General features: G+C 29.7%; 1 protein-coding gene across 2 annotated transcripts in view; it reads left to right on the top strand.

Moving 5' to 3' along the window:
• The window catches only part of LOC123299305 (putative oxidoreductase GLYR1 homolog), a 55,959-nt gene that overhangs the window by 28,336 nt on the left and 5,180 nt on the right, over window positions 1-22,443 (top strand). The window contains exons 8-10 of one of the 2 annotated variants that reach the window (XM_044881663.1): window positions 20,737-20,847; window positions 20,928-21,192; window positions 21,712-22,063. In XM_044881663.1, coding sequence (XP_044737598.1) covers window positions 20,737-20,847; window positions 20,928-21,192; window positions 21,712-22,063 — 728 coding nt within the window. Of the gene's footprint in view, window positions 1-20,736; window positions 20,848-20,927; window positions 21,193-21,711; window positions 22,092-22,443 lie in introns of those variants that run through there. The other variant, XM_044881664.1, reaches the window with a different exon arrangement.

The following is a 22,443-nucleotide window of genomic DNA, read 5'->3' on the forward strand; positions in this document are numbered from 1 at the left end:
TTTATACTTTTCATTATTACATTTATTAGGAAAGTATAAATATAATTATAAAATGTTTTACAAATAATATTTCTCTCTTGGATCATAGAATGGACGTGTTTATTCAATTTAAAGTAGTAGTTCACAAGCTTTTTTTACTCATAAACTCCTTGTCCGTTTATTCTGTTAAACTCAATATTGTAGCAACCGCTGTGACCCGATGTTCTTCTTGAATCATCTTTTAAGACAGTTTAATCATGAAATGGTTTTCCTGAGGATTTCAATAAAATGAAATGTAATAAAAATTATTCTTCGCAAAAAACAACTTATAAATTTGCAGTTATGTGCTTATATTGAGTATATGTATTCGCTCCGAGCGTGAATTTCGTTTCCATGACAACGATACACTACTTTAATTATAGAATTAATGGATGCATATATAATTGTGTGGATTGCATTGAAAACTTACATTTAAAATTTAATATTCTTGTTTCACAAATTTAAATAAATAATTACGATAATTAACATTTGAAAAATAATATTTGTACAATTTGATTTCTTATTTTCACAATTTTTAATGCATTAAGTTTAATTAATTAGTGTTTTTCAATCATTTTAATTTGACAGTTTCTATATCATTAACATGTAAATAATTGCAAATTAGTCATAACAGCCCACTTTATCTCCAAAATTTTTCACTTAAAGCGCTGGCATCGATTTTATTATCCCTACCATGACTACGCACACAACGAATAGATACAATGTCATAGTATTGTACACTGTTATCATAAATAGTGTACGAATATAACAGCATGTTTTTATAAACTTGACTGTAACGATTTTACTATCATTAGTACGCAATCGTATGTTTTTTTATGTCATGTAGGTAAAGAAAGATAGTCACTCTTAGACAACCACAGTCTTGTATATATGACACGATTGTAGTGTCACACTCACATAAATGATAATTCCATATAATACATACTATAAAATGTTCTAACCTAATTTGCACCTTCACGGATAAACAGTGATGTTTACGAAAAAATGTTTCAAACAAAAATTATTTATTTTTTTATAAGGAACATTTTTTACATGTTGTATTGTTCTATCTCTAACGATTTAAAAGATGGGTCTGACTGAACCAAGACCCGGTTAACCTGTGTTGCTCATTTACGAACTCAACCTCACTTTTTACGTCCTGAGCACGCTATAAAAATTTTAGCTTGATATCTCTATTCGTTTTAGAGTTATCGTGTTGACCGAAAGACACCTTATAACACCTTTTTTTTCGGAGGTTAAAAATTGATTCGAAAAATCACTGACATGTCACTGTTTTAAGGATGTATGAGCATGGTAGTGGGGGCACAAATTTTGATGATAAATTTATATTATTACTTGACGATATAAGACGAAAAGTAAGAATAAAATTTTTCGATATCTGGCTTAATTTTCAAAATATCGAAAATTGAAAATTTTGTTTAATTATTTAGCTTTCGATATTTCGAAAACCAAGACACATATCGAAAAATGTTATTCTTATTCACAAAATTCATCATCAAAGTTGAAAATAAGATAAAAATAATTTCAACCCTTAATCTACCCTGCTCTTACATCCCTTATATGGACGGTGACACTTAGTTTTTTTCTTTTCTAATTCATTGCTAATATGTTTACTTTCTATTAAAAAGTTTTTTTTAAATTTGTTTTCATTCATTCCAAATGAAAATTATCAAAAACTTCTAAAATATGTCGTTTTTTGAGATTCCTCCATAAGAGCCAATGTATTTTATATCGATTTTTAATGACTTTTTTCTTAAAAATTTGCACGGATACCTAAGCTGAAATTTTAACCACATATTCTTTGAGTAAAAGACTACCTACAAACAAATTTTGAGCCTTTAAATCAAACATTGTTGCCATGCTCATACATCCTTAAGTTTTCATTTCCGTTGGTTTTTTTCAATAACTGGCTGTTTTATACCATAAAATTGGTCGCAAATTTTAAGTGTGTTGGTATAACTTTGTCTTGTCGATCTTCATTCACTTCTGGCTGATTTCCTATTTTAATTTTCCCTGGCATAGATATACATGGTGGGCCATTTCTATAATAATAGAGGACATTCGCCTGTGTCCTTGATCGTTAAATGGTCTTGAAAATGTACCTGGACTTAAACGTTATTAACAAAGACGAACGACCTTTGTTGATAACTTCTGTTTTAAACATTTTTCTAAAGCTAGCGTATTTTCTTTCAATTAAATGCGACAATGACGTATTCTTAAGTCACATGGTCTCCGAAAGCTAACGATTTTCGAAAAAATGTTTTAAATAAAAAATGTTTTTTTTTATGAGGATCAACTTTCTAATTTAAAAAGTAATTCTATCTCCTTAACTTTTGGGATCTAAATTGACTATTAAAGCAACCCGGAGAACTAGGTCCAATCTGATGCCAGAACATGATGCCCCCATCAAACTCTGCAACTTTTGATATTAAGTTTTTGATTGGTCAACTACAAAATGAGATATTAGCCATAATAGATTAAAATGTTCCACCCTTTATATCCTACAAAATTCCGTAAAAAGTTTTCCAAATTGAGAAAATAATGAATACTTAATGTAATTTATTTTAATCCGGGTTCATTTTCCAACTGATTAAACTCGACCCTGAAATATTGTGTGTTGATTGATCGTGAAAAAAAGAATGAATAACGTACAAGCCTGCCTGGCTCCAATTATTTTGACTAGATGAAAAACTACTGCTAATAATAAATTTATTTCGGAAAGTTTTCTTTTATAAACATCAATTACATAAAGAGGCCACGTGAATATTGAATAAAATCGCAATATTTATAATATTAAAATATCAACAGTCTGTCTGTCCAGTCTTTAATTATCATTAATTATAAATTAATATAAAAATTTCAATTGATTAAGTATTATTATTTTATTTATTTTATTGGAACAATTCCCAAATATCTTGGTAATGAATAATTTTAAGAATTATTATGTTATGTAAAATATTTTAAAATTTGAAGAAAGTACAGTTAAACCTGATTAAGTGGGGTTTGAAAAGTTACAAAAATCGTATTCATTTAATGATTGAAGGCATAATTTCTGAGATATCGTCAAAAATCTCATACAAAACGCGATTTTTCGGATCGATTTCAGGAAATTTTTAGAAATTTTCTATGCACCGTATATATAGTATATGAGCTTGTTTTGTTTGTACTATAGTTGTTTCTATTACAATCACAATATTGTATAATTGTCTTGTTCGCCCAATTCTTTCCGTATTCCCTCTACTAAAAAGTTTCGTCCAAAAAAAGTATTCGTTCATTAAAAGTATTTGATGAAAAATTTTTAATTTGTCTGAGTTATTTTATATCAGTTTTCCATAAAGATGGTGATATTTCTACTAAGTGAACAAAAAATTCTTCTATCATGCGTTTAAAATATGTCAATTTTAATCGCAATTATCTCATAAACGTTGTAATCATCGCCTTCAAATTTTTGATTTTTTAATCGCGTAGCAACTACCTTAAAAAAATAAATTTTGTGTATGTTATTGTTCTAATGACTTGAAGTAAGTTTAAAACTTGCTTTAACCTGTATGATTTTCTAAAAAATTAGAAAAAAGTATAATAAATTATACTGGGGAAAAAATCGGGAAATAAACTGCATTATTAAGATAAGTTTGACATTCGAAAGGCTGTAAGCTTTGATGCATAAGCTATAGACCGCCTTTGGCGTCAACAATGCCAAGACGAATGGACAGAAAGTAAAAAATTTTTGGTCCTAAGACTTCCGTATGGAGTCCCAAGCAAATTTACGAGGTAAAAAGAAAGATAAAGTGTATAAATAGAAGGAAATAGACAAATTTTTTATCGAAGGGCTTTCGTTAGGTAAGGTTTCATCCCAGATAGTGTCAACCGTGGTGTAGGGACGGAAAAAATTACCCCATTTTGATATTAATAGATAAAATGTAGTGTTCGGAAGAGGGATGCCATTTCATTGTTTATTAGATTGCTAATTTAACTTCCCAAGTTTTCGTGAAAACACGTTATTGGTTTATCTACCTCTGCAGTATAAAATAGAACAATAAAGTTACCTCTCTGCCTCCGTTCCTCTCTCTTCTATATTACATATTTAGCGATGGCAATGACATTTGATCTTTTCAATTTATAAACGCACAAAATATTGATTATGTAAGACACAATTTTTGTAGTGTTGTGTTATCAATTTCCTGTGTTTTTATTATCAATTGACAAAAAAAAAAATGCTGACAATAAAAACTGCCAGTAAAATAAAGTTTATAAGTAATTTAATATGGAAAATTTTTAATTATATTTATCGGAAAATCTTTTAAGTTTGTTTGTACATAATAAAAATTGTTTATCATGTTTATGTAATCTTTTTATTCTTTGTTAAGGGTTGTATAAAACTTATTCCAATTAAAATTATAGTTAATCATTCAAACTTTTTCTAGAAATGTATAGGGTTTTCTGAAATTTTATTAGAAAATCTTTCTAAAAGTTAAAGAAAACAATCCTTTGAACAAATTACTGCAGGGGTTAGGTCAGATAATTTGGAAATTCTGGAAAAGTTAGTTAATAGTTAAGGAATTGTGGTCCTGGCCCGGGAAAATGATGAAAGATTCTCCAGAGTTTGATTCTGAAGACCTGATTATTCATCGATATCTTGGAATTTTCTATATATTCTGCTTCACGTTTAACTACAAATTTTCCGGTTTTAGGCAGGGTTGTGGGATAATTTCGTTTATAAAGTGATGAATCCAATAAAAAGGCAATAGCAGGGCCGGATTAACAAGTAGGCAGAATAGGCAGTTGCCTGGGGCCCCCTATTTTAGGGGGCCCCCAAAAAATGAAAAAGCCTTCTAAAATTTTCTTACAAACATAAAATTCTAGAGAGTGAAAGGAAATATAATCAGAACTGAAAATAAATTTTACTCAAATAAATAAAACTCAATTGGCCGCATTCAAAAGGCGACGACCGACGAACTAGACAAAGTTCCTAAAAAGGACATTTCCGACTACTTTGACAAAACTTATAGTCATTTGTATAAGATTCTAATGGAAGATCAATTAGCCGATGTATTTCCTAACACAGAAATAGCTCTTCGGATTTTTTTAACATTAATGATCACAAATTGTTCTGCCGAACGATCCTTCTCGCAATTAAAAAAAAAATCAAAGCTGCTGAAAGAGCTACAACGCGACAAGAGCGATTCGAGATGTTAGGTATACTTTGCATTGAGTCAGATTAAGTTTGTATTTTTTAATCGAAAAAAGAAGGGAACGGACGTGAAAAAAGGGCCCCCAAGTTGATGGTTGCCTAGGGCCCCGTTGAGGATTAATCCGGCCCTGGGCAATAGGTTTGAATTTTTATTTAAAACTTTCATAATTCGAAAAAATATTGATTCAAAATATTAAATTATTTATTATTCAGTTAAAAATATTCTACACAGTACAAAAAATGGTGATTTTGCAAATGGATATATTTTCATGGTTTAATCTCTATCGAATGTTTCTAGACTTGACTGTGGTTATACAGTAAAACATCATCTATTCGAAGTATTGTGGGGCGGAGGTACTTCAAATAAGGAAAAATCGGGTAACTTTTGTGTTTTATGCAAAATTCGAAATAACAATTTCAAAATAATACCCGCGTACAGCATATGCATAGCGACTTCGCCCGTTTTATCCAAGTTTTTCTGTATTGTGCGAGCGAACAGCTCAATTAATGGGGACTCGAGACTCGATTGATCGAAGATCGGATAATGGATAATAGAAGTTTTACTGTAGATATTAATTTATGGTACAATCTATTGAGTGAATATTTATGGCTTTTTTGCAAACTTCAAAATAAAATATACGCGAAATTTAAAATTTTTAATGATACAAAAATGAAAATTTGAAAAAAAGAAATTGACTCAAAACTTTTTGAAGTAGTAGATTAAATAAAAGAAGATTGCGCGTTCGGAAGATTCAAACAAACAAATATGGCAAATGCTGATCTGGTGATTTTTATAAATACAACCCAAAAATTGGGTTATGTTAAATGATTCAGTTGACACCCGGTGTATTGAAAATGTGTAATGTAGATGAGAGAGTGTGCAAATAAAAATAATATACTTCGCTTTCAGTGATCAGAAACAAAAAAAAGTTGTGTGATAGGAAGAATAAAAAAAATCAATCTGGCAAACCCTGATTCGATAGCCCAAAGTGATCTCTATAGCCTAAACCCAAAAATTGGGATATGTTAAGTGATTTTGTTGACACCTGGTATATTGAAAAAAAATGAGTTTACCAACTGTGTGCAGATAAAAATAAAATGTAACAAACTTATACAATGCTGCCAGTTTCATAATTTATTTTTTTTTTCAATTATTTCTAACAAGTAACCAGTATTATTATGGCACCGATTCATGTGATAGATATATAAATAAAACCATACACGATTTAATTTTTTTATTTATAATCAAAAGTTGAGTTTTTTTTTAAGACTATTTATACTTTTTTTTTTTTGTATAAATAATCGACTTACAACCGTCATAGAATATTTTATTTTTATATTAGGGAAGTTAAAATGTTAATTATTCGAAATTGTAAAATTAAATTATTGCTTTGTAATTAGCATGTAATCTTGACCCCCCGACTTTTGTATACATAATTATTCGACGAATTGTAAAAAAAAGTTAACAAAATTATAATTCTGAATTTACACAGAGTATAATATGTGCCTGAGTCATTCCTTATGTGACTGACACTGCATGCAAAAGGAAGTCGCGTATTTATTTCAATTTTAACTTCAAGTAAAAACATATAATCCGTCTATCGTTTTACCATAAAACCAATGTTTATATGCCTACTTTTGAAGTCATTTATCTATTTAAATAATCGGACAACCACCCCTAAAATTTTCAGAATTAATTTACACTTAGTCCAACTTCATATAAAAAAAATCAAGCTTTTTATTTAAAATTGCCTTGCTCGTACATCCTTAATAAGAATAAAAAAACCACTAATAAAGTTGGAATTTTAACGTTTTTACAGACTTAATAAATTTTAATGAAAACTTAACATTTACGATGTAAAAATATTATTTAGGTACTTAAGATAATGAAAGCTCAAAGTACTAAAGTGTTAGCACCATACTAAAATATTTTTACCATCGAAACGAGTAATCTTTTTTGCCATTTATGGTACATTTTTTCATGGAACCACCTTAAAGACAAAAAATTTTACATTTTTAAAAACATACAGCTTCCGTATGAAATTCACTATGAATAATATCTTGTTTCTATTTAAAATACACAATGAATGAAGATTATAAAATATTTATCTTGTGAGGGAATCAAGGAAATCACATCCTAGTGGTACATACTAGTGAACGGAGTAAATACGGACGGCATGTCATATCTAAAGAAAATAAACACTATCAGGCTAGTATTTGTAGCAACGTGCTTATATTGTGTACTATAAATGCTAAAATGCTATCTATGGTGTGCATAGAATGAACCCACACAGTATAATACCAAGTTCATTCCAACGAACAACCAGATTCCACTGTGCAACGTTCTCTATCGAACATAATGTATGTAGCTATAAACTTCTTGTTATCCAGCTTTTATGGTATAACAGAATGGAATCTGGTAGCAGGATGGATAGAACTGTACAACCATATGTTTGTTCAATCAATAATATGGTCGGTTCACTCCCATTTTCCATACTACGGATTCCTTTGCTCATGTCACTCAACGTACCACATACGAGGAGAACCGTTTTGTTACTGTTAAATTCATCTTAACCCCCCGTAATGTTTAGTCCATGCAGTGGCTACAAAAAAACCGAGTACCAGCAACCAATTTTCAATAAAACTTTATAAATACTTTTTTTGATTTACAAAGTTTTCAAAAATCACAAAAAATTCCTAGGTTATCGGGCTTTTTATTATTATTTTATCGTTCAAAGTTGGCTGAAAAAATCTGCCGTAGACGCTTTGCTCAAAAATGATGAATCATATAAGTTATCCTTTTCAATTGGATATTTCTATATCAAAAAATCTAGAGAGTGTGATAAAAAACTATCTAAAATATTTAGACAATCTCACTATAGTTTGAGTATTGATGATTGAAGAGAGATATCTATATTATCAAATTTATAAGCAGCACTTGCACACAGTATATTATATATGTTTGTAGTTGCGTGGTATTGTAATGCTAAATATAGCACATTATTTGACTACATGAGATTTTTTTGGTATCGAAATACCTGTAAAAAAAATTTTTTTTTTTGTCAATTTACGAGAACTCGGCGAAAAATCGCTCATATCACGATCATTGGAGCTACAAGAATTATTTTCTTATCGTTTTAATATGATTGGTGGCAGAAGTCAAGTCAGTAAATCCTTTTTTTGATATCATGTCATGGACTATTATGTATCGTCAATCGAGGGAATAATAATATGCGACAAAAACATTGCTGCCACCAACGTGGAACTTTAACTGTATAATATAACAAAAACAGGTTGTTGTTGATTCTATTTTCTATTTGTCTCCTACTCTCCTTTCCCCCACTCTCCAAACATCGAATAGAATTTTCTAGATCAATATTCTATGCTTTGAAAATATTGTTATTATATAACTTTTTTTTTGTTCCATTGTTGGAAATTTGTTTTGCATTGATATTCGTTTAATCGATGGTGGGAGTAACTGTGGGAAAAGTTGTTGTTGCCAATAATGTGTTTTTATCTTTCAACCCCCATCCCCTCGCCGTGATTTTTATATTTATTGTACGTTTGAACTTGAACAATGTTGGATTGTAGTCTGTTTTTCAAGTCAAGTGTTCCATCCATGTGAGCTTAGTGAGGTCAGTAAAAATAGGGTAACCTAGAAAATTTAGGTAGGAAGGTTATATACTATACAATTATTCTTTGAGATAAGTTTTTATTCTTGGTGAAAGTACATTTATCTTGTTCGAAACATCTCGAATTTTAATTGATACACTTGCAGCTACTTTGTAATTCAGTCAAATTAAACAATGGACCTCGCAACAAATCAGGCATTTTTGGTTTTTTGTAATGTTGTTTGCAATGTAAGGGCAATGTTAAATTCAAGTTTTCGGCCTCACCAAACGACCGAATCATGCCGAAAAATTAGAAAAACCTCGAAATTTTGTACCTTATGTCAGTAATTGCCGATTTTGATTCGGAAGGACTGGTTTTTCATCAAAAACTGTAGTTATTTTTAAAGAAGGTTAAATTTGCAACAATAATCAATCCGGTTTTTATAAGACCGATAGTTTCGGAGATACAGATTTACAAATTTTGTCTATTTTGTTAAGTTGCAAAAATGGACACTAAAATTTTGTCCTAATTTGCGCCATCACGGGTAAACAGTGATGTTTACGAAAAAATATTTCAAACAAAAGTTGTTTATTTTTTATAAAGAACAGTTTTTGCATTTAAACTTTTGTTCTATCTCTAACGGTTTACAAGATGAAATTTTGCCAAAAATCGTGTAGCTTTGAAAAGTAAACAAACTTTCAAAAGCTGTATCTCCGAAACTATCGGTCTTATTAAAACCGGTTTAATCTCAAATTCTTGCAAAAACTTTCTCTTACGAAATACAGTGTCTCAATAAACATTATCAAATTAAATTTTTCTTATTTAATGAAGTTTTTTACCAAATATTTTACCCAAATCTTGCATACAAACTTGTTGCGTAGTCACTGGCGCAACTTTCAATATTTAGCATCATATTTCCGTATTCCCCGGTATTAAAATCAATCAATAATTGAATAAATGAAGTATTATAATCAATTAATTAATAATAGAATCTGAATACATATATAATAATAATATATAACATTGAATCTAAATGAAGTTAAACGTAATAATACTCACTATATTATGACCTTATACACATCAAAAGGGTAATGCTATTTTCTCCTCTGGGTGAAGGAAGTTTTTCTTTACACATCCTTGACATTACATGCAAGAACATAAACATTCACTTCACTCTATTACATGGCATAATAGAGTCTTATAGCACAACCCATGGGAGTGCAAGTGGGTGGTACTGTAAGTGAGGGGATGAGATAAGGTGTCGTAAATACAAGGCGAGTACATGCTTTGGCAATATCTGCCAACGGTGGTGTAGGTCGATTTTGTATAAAGTTTTGTACATTTAAGTTCGGAAGTGTTTGTTTCTTTGTTTTTCTTTTCCATTAAAATGCACCGGCGGAACTATTGTTTTTTTTACCCGACTACGGTGAAGGCTATGGTTTTGACAAGTATGTATATGTATGTGTAAGGAAATAGTCATAACTTCTAAAGGACTTATCATAATTCGAAAAATGAGGTTTAATTGAGAGCCCCTTTATTTTCCGCTGTGGACAGGCTATGGGACACCATATTAAAATGAATATGACATCCTCTAGAGGACATTAAGTCATGAACTAAAAGATAATAATTGAAGTTCAAAAACTAAAACGCGACTTCTATAAAATCACGTTCCAAAAAATAAACAATACAGTTTGGCAACCATCTCGTTAGTCATTTAAAATATATGAAGTAATTAGAGTTTTTATGGACGTTCTTATGTATATGACAAAGAGGGAATGTACTGTTTGTGATGCCAGAGTAATCATATAATTTGATCTGTAGTTCTATATGTGTATTGTGTATACATGAACACAGCCGGTCAGTCTTATCACTTGTACATCACTTGAAGTTGTACACATACGATACAGCGCGCATCTCTCTTTGTTTTATACATAAGAACGTCTATAAAAACTGTTCTTACTTCCTATATTTTAATTGGCTACTTCATATATTTTAATAAGATTAATATATATGTCATGAGAGTCGGGGGATCTCTAAGGTTAATAATTGTTCCGCAGAACAATTTCAGATGAGAACATTTTCGTGTGTCCTACTTTTCAAAACGTGATTTATTAGTAGTCGGGTTTTAGTTTTTGAACTTTATTTTTATTGTTTTTTTTTGTACGTAGATAGCAAGAGAAAAGAAAAGAATATAGGATAGTTTTAATTCAGGAAATGATCTTATTCCTTAAGGAAATTTTTATTGGAAAACATCTTTTGTTCTTACTCAATATATAATTAAAGCTTTTGTGGACTTGACCATTAAAATTTTTGTTCACATTTCCGTCTCAGAAATAGTAACCAAATTTAGGAGTCACTAGAACACAGATTAACTGCAGTGGAATTAAGACCAGGAGAATAATACGCCGTTCAACTACTTTTTGCTAGAATGTGCGAACAAAACTCAAATATTTATGTTTTTTAATCAAAATAAATGATCATACTAAAAAGGATTAGTTTAAAAACTGTGTTGATTTTGAGGAGTGGGCGGTGTGCAGTAAGGATTATAACGTGGTGCATTCAGTCAAGGTCACATCTAAAAATATCATATATACATACTGTTTTGTATCTGTTCCGTATTGTGAATGGTCGCCATAACGACAACATACAACTGGAACGAGAATGAGCGTTCAGCGTCGAGCTGTAATAACGTTTTACTACTGCTACTGCACAACAGTCTCGCTCTAATATTATGTTGCTAGAGCGAGCACCAGCAATGCTAATTTTAAAGTGAACACTTGAAATCCTTACCTGTATTTTAAAGATATTCCCATACAATTTTCCGTCAATGGAAAAATATCGTTACGTAATGGCTGCACAAAATAGAAATTAAAGGGAAAAAGGACACATTCATTTTCAATTGTTATCAGCCATCTTCAAAAAAAAATTATGAAAATAATTTTTTGCTTAAACGAGATTTGATTTTTGTATTTTTTGGTATTTAAGTTACCCTAGAAAATGATTTTCAAATTAAACGAGCCAAAAGAGGGTTTTCTTAAGGTGGTATTATTTGAGAAAATCACAAAAAAATTTTGTTTTTCCGAAAACGATAAAATTTCTTGTTTAAGGTAATTTTCATGCAAAATTATTAAAATTAGGTTCATTCAACGATTGAGATAGTCATTTTCGACATATCGCTTGTACGGAAAGCTTTTATTCAGTAACATATCTAGAGAAAGTTTTCTAAAAGTTTTCGGATCCGATTTAACAAAACAATCCATACACACGTAAATTTGGTAGATTTTGCGATTGATAAGTTTTTGAAGTATCGATAGATTAAGCTCAGAAACCTTTCGTCGTCGTTTTTGTGGTCAAAATTACACGAGAAAATAATTTTTGATCAAAATCGGAGACAAACTTTCAAGATACTACTAAAAGCTGCAAATCCTTTACTAATTTTTTCATGAAACTAATAATTTTAAGGGTTTTATCTCCCAAAAAATGAAATTATTACCAAAAACGGCTCAGAAAATTCCATTTTCCTTAACATGAATGAGAAATTTTACCGGGTTACAAATTTTTACAGACGTAACGAACTTTCTAAATAATTAATAAATCTTCCTTTTTTAATTTACAAGAAATAATTATTCTTTTTTATGTTTGATTATGTAATTATTTTAATAGATTATTTCAATAATACTAAAAATACAGAGTGTTTCAGAATTTTTGTTCCTACTAAAATGAAACTTGCTTAAACATCTCTGCGTACTTATCATTTCATAATATCAACTTCTATATCTTTCTAATATTCGAGAAATCCCTATTTCATTTGAAGTTTAATGGATTGATTCTTGAATATTCTACATTGTTGAGAAAAAGCTCAAAATCTTCTAATTAAAATTAAAAGCAAAAAGAAAAATATGTTGAAATTGCGTCGTAGTTGATTTTTTAGGGTTTTATTTTCCACTTTGATAAATAATTAATTATAGGATCTTAGTATTTTCAAGAAATAAACTGGAACACCCTGTTTTAAGGTATATAAAATCTATGATTATTAAAATTAATTAAAAATATTCATTAACTAGAATAATGTGATTATAGTGTTCTTTGAAAAAAATATTTAAAATAATTATTTGGTTTTACAATATTTATTATTATTAATATTAAATTGGTTAATTATGTTTAACAATAAAAATGAATACACATTGAGTGGGATTGGCTTGCCAAATGTTTATTTTTTGTCCGTGTGGAAGCCGATACTGTTGTTAGCTTATTCTTTTTTATTTGTAACAAAAAGAATTTTTTATTAACCTTGTTTTAATTTCTGCTAATGAAGTTTGAACACAAATAATTTAATTAAATTTTATAAATAAAAATAATTAGTCTTTGTAAGGTCTAGAGCCAGGCATAGTATTTAACCTCTTGAAAACTTTTGTCCCATGTAGATCTTTTTTTAAATTATTAATTTTATTTAAGTTTCAAAGTTTGATTAAGGAATTAATTGTACAAACGAAAAAGAAATATACACAAGGTATATTTAGTTTACTAACAAAGTATACTAAGTTTAGTCCCAAGTTTGTAATGCTGGAAAATATTGATGCTACTCACAAAATTTTGGTACAGATGTTCATAAAATCACCTATTTGGTTGTCTGTCCGTCTGTCTATCAACACGATATCTCAAAAACGAAAAGAGATATCAAGTTGAAATCAAGTTTATAACGTGTTAAGAACGTAAAAGGAAAGGTTGAGTTCGTAAATGAGCAACATAGGTCAATTGGGTCTTGCATCCGTAGGACCCATCTTGTAAACCGTTAGAGATAGAACAAAAGTTTAAAAATGAACAACTTTTGTTTAAAACATTTTTTCGTAAACATCATCACTGTTTACGCACGAGGATGCAAATTTTTTAGTATGGATTATACGGGAATATCAGTTACATGTGTGTGGCTATCTAAGAGTGGATATCTTTCTTTATTTACATGACGTAAAAAAATCAAACGATTGGGTCATCAACACTGTCTATACATGGTATTTTAACAATTAACTCAGTCAATTGTTTGTTTTCACTTGTCTAGATATTATAATTGACTTTCTTCTAGGACCAGACAGAGGCTGTATACAAATTATTTCAGCAATATAATTATCTGTGTTAGTTAATTATACCTTTTATATTTTAGTCATCAATTTTTGTTGTAAATGTTAAAATATAAAAGTTTCGTGGATGGATAACATCTTCATAGATATCATGACTGCATTATCATTCAAGCCACACAAGTCGTGTACATGGAGCTTTAAAGCTCACGTAGAATGTTCTAACTGTGTACTATTCAGTGTACAATCACGACCTACAGCTACAATCGAATGGAGGAGTATAGTGGAATGATACAGTTGTAACAATGTTACAAGGTCATTTGTTGTTGTATTGTATGATGTGCTTTACACGAAAATATTATCGATTTTCTTCGAAATTTGTAATAAAATGTTTGTAATGTTGGCGTATAACACAGACAATCTGACTGCACTGCATTATTTTAATAATATTACGTAATATTGTTTTTAATATCATAAAATATGTAAATGTATTCTTCGTCTTTAGTCCCCGAAGGGGATTTTCTAATGTTAGCACAGCTGTTTTTCCTTTGTTTTTCTTACAAGATATTTGGTTACACAAATACCGAATTTTATTGTTACTAACATTTCGTCACTAACGAAATCGTTAAGTAAATAAAAACTGTTAAATAAAATTAAATTAAAAATACAAACTCACACAAACATGTTTTTGTGAATTTTGAAACACTACTCGTGGTGGAAAGACCAGCTAGAACACCGAAAGGTTAGAATGAGACAGTTTAACTCGATCCTGGAAGATACTTTCAAGTTTAAGGATCATAGTTGTTCCCTTCAATGTAGTTATAACCGATTTTAATTTTTTGCCAGTTTCTATTAGTGTGAATCAAACTTTATAAAGTATAAACTTTATACAGAGTGTTCTATTATTGATTACAGAACGCCACACTCTCGTAATAAGCTAAACAAGACGAACGAAAAAGCTCTTTACCAAATTTCGATCTGAGGCCTAATTTGCGAAATATGGCTATGGTACAAATCAAAAACAAAATGGGAGATATCAAAAAGTTGAACCATTCATAATGTCAATTCACAATGTCAATGGGAGAGACAATAAAAAACTATAAAATTTAATTGGACTATAAAAATCCAATACATTAGCAATTTGGAATTTCTTATTACGAGAGTGAGGCGTTCTGCAGTCAATAACAGAACACCCTGTATCAAAATCTTTTTTTTTTTGTGTGATTAATTATAATTTAATTAATTACTTATTTTCAAAAATTCATCAAAACAACAGAAAACATTGAAATGATGTAAAATTAAAAAAGTAAATATTGTTTATTTTACTTTATAATTAAGTTATTTATTTAAATTAGTTTGAAATAGGCGTTTTTTCACTGTTTATGAGTGTAGGGGACTCAAGGGACGTGTATAAGTTGTGGTAAGAAATTATACATAAATCTCACCCACGTATGTGTCTAGAATATTTCGACAACATTGCTGTGTTTTTACTAATGGATAAGGTATGTCAAGGGAAATCGAAAACACTGACGAGAAGAAAATTTATTTTAATATTCTTAGAATTATGAATGAATTTAATCTCACTTTAACCTACGCTATTAATTTTGATTCGAATAGTTCAAGCCTTAAATTTAATAAAAAAACAAGTGCAAACAAATAATTGAGTTAGTTGTTGAAATACCCTGTATAGAAAGTTTTGAATGTCTGTGATAATTTCTCCTTTTTCCCGGTTTAGTTTCACCTGCCCCGTTATCTGTCTGTAATCAAATCTTGAAAGTCAAATTTGATCTACTTCCCGGTTTCCGATTGAGCATGCACATTTAGTTTGGATGACATTGCATGGCAAGGTTGTGGCGTCCTGATTTTCCCGTCGCTTCCACCAAATTTGATATACATATATATATATATATATATATACATTTTTTTAGTCTTAAATTTTTATAAAAAATACTTTTTAAGGAATAAGCTTTTATTGTACTAAAGAGTAGAAAATAATTTTATATATGATTCACTCATACCCGACTATTCGTAAAAGCTTGAGGCGCTTAATATCAAGAATGAATCGAAAAATAATTAGGTATGTGGAATAGATGAGGCGTTCCGATTCGTTTTTGATATTTTAAATTGAGCGCCTCAAGCTTTTACAAATTAAAAAGTATTTTTTTATAAAATTTTTTTTGGATACTTTGATAATGATTGAACGGTTTCCCCTACGAATGTCCTCCAAAGGAATCATGTTATTTATATACATCATAATTAAATTTTTGTTTTAAAAGACATTACACACGTGTGTGATTTTGTGTGTACTTGTGTGCTGTTGTTACTACTAAATAAGTGCTATTTTGTGTAATTATAGAACATAACAACTGAACACTGAGTGAGCACTTAGTTAGAGAACTAACTATAACAGCCACTTACAACTTTGTAAAGCATTACTTGAATATCAAGGTGATGTGTTTTTTTTATCAAAGGTTATAATTCCACCTCAGTGCTGTTTTAAAAATAGCTCTATGTCTCTTACTTGACTCACATTCTGTACTCTGTATCAAAACAGACTGCAAATGTTTTTTTTCTGATTCGCTATCGCAATATTAAATACGGAAACGAGCCAAATTGTTTATTTTTTTTTAGATGTGAATCGCCTTTTTCAATGCCTGTCTGCGTGCTGAAATGTGTTCAATAAAAGTTTAGTGTTTATTAAGGTAGTTCTTTCTCAGCACTGCAGTCAAAAATTTAATGATTGAATGCAGAGCTTCTAAGTTATCGCAATATTTGGATCGTTTTTAGTCCGTTTTCTCAAAAACTATTAGGCCAGTCATCAAATGCACCCGATTTTTGTACTTTTTGGGTTAAAATTACCTTATATACTGAGTTTTATCGAAATCTTTTTTAACGAGTACCCCTTTGTAAAAATCGAGAAAAACGCAAAAAAAATTTTTGTTTTGGAATTTGATGAAACTCGGTGGCTAGGGTAATTTTGATCCAAAAAGTTTAAAAATCCGGTTAATTTAATGATTGGATGCATAGTTTCTGAAAAATCGCAATATTTGGATCGATTTTAGCCCGTATCTCAAAAACTATTCTACCAGTCATCAAATGCACCCGATTTTTGAACTTTTTGGGTCAAAATTATCTTATATACTGAGTTTTATCGAAATTGGAGATTAAAAAAATTTCTCGATTTTTGGCAATTTTTAAGTCAGTATAAAGAGACTTGTTGAGTGAATCACCTTAAATTACAATGAAAATAATTTTAAAAAATAACGGAATAATAATCCTACACCAACTTCCGATTACAGTGAAACTCTATAGTGTGGGTGTTCCTCTTTTTTTGATGTTATTTTATTATATTCACAATTTTTATTATTGAGTAACCAATGGACATGCGCAAAGCTACATTTATTGAATATAAAAAATTAATATATTCTAGCAAATAAAAAATATTGATCACGTTTTTATTGTTGAATTTTATTTTCAAAATAGTTTTTAATTATCTTTTTGATAACGCTGTTGCATAAAAAAATCAATTAACTGATTAAAAAATGTGCTGTAAAACTCTCATATGACATCCGTGTTCAATATAAACGAAAACTTTTCACGAAATCATTGAAAATTTTAAACACCCTGTATTTATAGTAGTAAATTTTCCCTATTTTTCTATGAGTTAGTATTCGCTCCGAGCGTGAATTTCGTTTCCATGACAACGATACACTACTTTAATTATAGAATTAATGGATGCATATATAATTGTGTGGATTGCATTGAAAACTTACATTTAAAATTTAATATTCTTGTTTCACAAATTTAAATAAATAATTACGATAATTAACATTTGAAAAATAATATTTGTACAATTTGATTTCTTATTTTCACAATTTTTAATGCATTAAGTTTAATTAATTAGTGTTTTTCAATCATTTTAATTTGACAGTTTCTATATCATTAACATGTAAATAATTGCAAATTAGTCATAACAGCCCACTTTATCTCCAAAATTTTTCACTTAAAGCGCTGGCATCGATTTTATTATCCCTACCATGACTACGCACACAACGAATAGCAGTATCGAGACGGGAAACATTTCAGTAAAATTAGCATGATATAAAAAAAATTGATAATAAATTAAATTAACAATAATTAAAAATCATTTTTTAAAACTCAGTTGACTAAAATTTAATTGTCAAATTCAATGACCATCTGTTCATAAACATAACCTCTTAATTTCTCATTTTTTTTACAATTTAAATAAAATAGTAGTTAACTTGTGACCCTTGATACTGTTATACTATTTTAATAAATCAACTCAAAGTTCCCGATATTAAGTTAAATAGCTTGAAATGCAAATAAATAATAACTGTATTATTATATTATCGCATACTTTTAAACAAGAATCCAAGATATTACAGTATTTTATTGATTTGAACTCTAAAATACTAAACTTCAATTATTTAAGTTTATAGAGAACTGTAGAAGGGTTGTATTGTATCTGACTGAACATTGAAATATTAATTTAAGAGAATGTAAAAGGATTTGACTGACTCTCTTTGAGGGGGTCTTGTTGTCTAACATTCAAGTTGTAGAAACATTATTAATAGTATACCAAAATATTATATTACATTAATTTAACCATGTAAGACATTGAACCATGTATGTATGTGTTAACATGGTTTTACTCATTAATAATGCTCTCAACAAACATGCAATTTATTATATATCGGCTAAGGAGTCAACACATAGCTTCTTAGCAATTAATTTCTAGAGATATTTGTTTTGCGAATCTCCGGACATAGACAAACTCAGAAGACATCTATCTCACATGGGGTTGGAAGAAATCAACCCTTCATGAGTTTGGTGTTCTCTTAGGACCGTGACGGAAAGAAATGCCAGATTGAAGTGAACGGGAGTACTGAATCCGTCAGTACTACCGTTACATTATCACTTAAATTATTACACAAATGAATGAATGACGTTATTTTTGACAAATTTCAACGAGTTATAACGTAAAGAGTCGGATATTCGTGAACTACCAAAATTACACGAATAGGACCATAAATTTTCGAAGGAAATATTCTTTTTCTTACGCCTTTACTCAGGTGATAAGAGAAATTCTCTCCATTACTGAAGGGCTAGAAAAACAAATTAAAATAAATTTTAAAGTGAAAAATTCACAATATATGATGATAGAATAAGTTTCAACCACATATGTCATTTAAAGTTATTTTCGTTTTAAATCTGGCGTGAGCAAAATGCTCATAACGGAAGTGCTGATGAGTTAATACTTCTATGTTTACTAAGCTCTTACAAAACCCTTAGCTTGGGGGTTTAATTTTCTTCAAAATTTCCTGTCCTAGCTTGAACTATTTCTTCACCTTTTGACTCTTTGAAGTAAGAATATAACAAATTTTCCAGAAACAATCACAAAGCTTTTTTGTACCTAACATCAATCTTAGCAACAAAAAAAATAAGCGATATTGTGAAAGCTCGTAAATTTTTTTTTCTGATTAAATATTTCAAGATAAAGTATATACATGAAATATAATGAAAGCATTATAAAGGCATTAAATAATAAAAAATATCTATCTATTTAAATATAATCAAATAAACAATTTTATGATTAATAGCATTCTCAATATGGCTGACTTTATTACAAGTATCTCAATTATTTATTTATTTTATTTATGTAAATCCATATGTGTTGCTTTAAAAAAAAATTCATATTGTTTCTATAACAGATAATAATAATTAATAAATATTATCTGGTATAAAATACTTGTTTATATTTTAATAATGAAAATATTTTAGGAAAAAAAATTGATTTAATTCAGCCATTTTTTCTTATAAATGTTTATTGTTCACAATGCTTGTTAACAACATTGAATTTATAATAAAATGCCATCTGTTAGCACAAAATGTGAACTAAAATAGTAACGAAAGTTTTAAATAGGGGGACATATTCGATCAATGAACTTCTGTTTTACTTTCATAGTACGGTTTCCTGTTTTACTTTCATAGTACGGTTTCTTAATTACAAAAGACGAAAATTTTCTATTTATGTAATAATAATAATAATGGGGTTTAACCTCCGTTTCTCTGACATATTTGCCTATAACAGAGGTCACCCACATCATTATGTTAACCTTTATTTATTTTAATTACAAACATATTTACAATTACATATTGATGTGGGTGGAGTCGGTTACTTCGTTCTTATCCAAGCGACGACAATGTGATCAATTCTACCGCCCTCATTAATCATAACCTAAGCCTAAATGGACAAACAGTCAAAGACACACGCCTTAGACCGCTCGGCCATTTAGGCGCCATGGACGCTGAAGTGTTCCCGATTGCGGTTTTGAATCACCAGCTGCAGTTTTCTATTTATGTAAAAACAGTCCAAATGATTCTGTAATTTATTTTTTACGATTTAGAATAAAAGCCCTGGAAGTCTTAAAACAATACGCCCATTTAAATAATTATTTCGGTTTAAGGAATATTAAAATATGATCAATTTGGCCAATCTAGTAACTAAATCAGAAATTTGAGAGACTTTTGTCCTCTCTGAAGATTTTTATAATCTAGGATATTTCTTTCGAGAAAATTCATGAATATCCGTTTCGGACGATGTTTAAAAAACAAGATAATTGAATAATATTAGCAAAAATGGTTTCTTTTTCGATCCTCGAAGAACCGAATGTCCGATGCCACAGACATAGGTTTATATATCTGGATCTACCACATAAAAAATTTAAAGCAATATGAACCTATTTCAATTTTGTTCTACAAACAAATGCATAAGATTCTAAATTATTTTTTAAATTTCAGCTTAAACCGTTGGAAGAACTAGGAGTTAAAACGCTTCAAACACCTCAGGATGTAGTACAACATGCTGACGTCACATTTAGTTGTGTTTCAGATCCTACTGCAGCTAAAAATGTAAGTTTTCTCTTAAAAATAAAAACAATGCATTCAAAATTAAGAAGAAAAATGTTATCAGATGCTATTTCAAATTTCAGATTGTATTTGGTAATTGTGGTGTTTTAAAAGCAAGTTTAGCAAATAAGGGTTACGTGGAGATGACTGGAATTGATAATGAAACTAGTCAAGATATTGCTGATGCGATAACAGCTGGTGGAGGTCGTTATTTAGAAGCTCAACTTTTAGGTAATCGAGATCAAGCAAAAAATGGCACATTGATTATATTGACTGCTGGTGATACATCCCTCTTTCAAGATTGTCAGAGCTGTTTTCGAATTATTGGCAGACATTCCTATCATTTAAGTAAGTATTCAATGTACGATTTTGGTTTCTGAACGCATTCTAAGAATAAGAAAGGTAAAAAAAGATTTGCTATGACGTAGGTGAATATGTGGAACATTTCCTGAGAGCTCGTCACTCCACAAGTTGTGGCGAGAAAAGTATTCAATATTTCTCACCGAAATTACGTTTCATGTCAAAAGATTTTGCGTACGTTAGTTGCCAAATTCGCGATATTTAATTATATATAAAAGCGTACGCTCTTTTTTATCGGTCGCTGATAAGAAAAAACATCCACGTTTGGTTATCTAATCACTACTACTAAAATTGTCACTAGTAGGAAATTTTTACTCCCAGTAATAATTAATCATAATATATGGCCTGTAAACTCCAACCCCGCGTCCACGTTCGTGCAGACTGGCATTACAATTTATTTTCTATGACGCGGAGTCAAAGCCAGCAACTGTCTCGGAGATCAAGTAGGAGGGGCTTGCGAACACAGCAAATATCTTATTAACATGAACTTTTTTTTATTTGTTACAGGAGAAGTTGGTAATGCTTGTAAAATGAGCTTAATATTTAATTTAATGAGTGGTGTTGCAATTGCTGGTTTAGCCGAAGGCTTAGCATTAGCGGATCGTTGCGGATTGGAATTAGGTGATGTGGGAACAATTTTAAAAGCGACCCGACTGGCATCACCGGAAATTGTCGAGAATTGTAATCACATCATCAACGATCCATACACAAAGAATTTCCCATTAAAACATATGCAAAAATATTTGAAATTAGCGCTAAATATGGCCGATCCAATGGAACAATCACTGCCTTTAACTGCATCCAGCAATGAAGTTTATAAACATACAAGACGTTTAGGATATGCGGAGTTTGATGTCTCGTCAGTATATTTCAGAGAACGTTATTAGTTTTTAAATATTTTATATATTATATATAAAGGATGTTTTTTTTGTTTAAAAATGTTACGAAATTTTATTATTCTAAGGCAGAATTTTGTTTTATTTGTAATTTTGACGACAAGAATTAAAAAAAAATTATTTGTAACATTTTTAATTGGACATCTTATAGAGTTTCACGTACGAATGTCGTAGTAATCAAATTATGAAGAAAAAAAAAACAATTTGATTAATGTCTTCTCTTAATTTTAGTACAGTGTGTTTAAAAAGTTGTGATCAAGAATTTTTTTTGCTAAAAAATATCGGAAATTGTTAGATAAAATACACAAAACTACCTTTTCACTCAATAACGGTTGGGCCATCG

The sequence above is a fragment of the Chrysoperla carnea genome, chromosome 4 (genome assembly GCF_905475395.1).
Source record: "Chrysoperla carnea chromosome 4, inChrCarn1.1, whole genome shotgun sequence".
Taxonomy (NCBI): Eukaryota; Metazoa; Arthropoda; class Insecta; order Neuroptera; family Chrysopidae; genus Chrysoperla; species Chrysoperla carnea.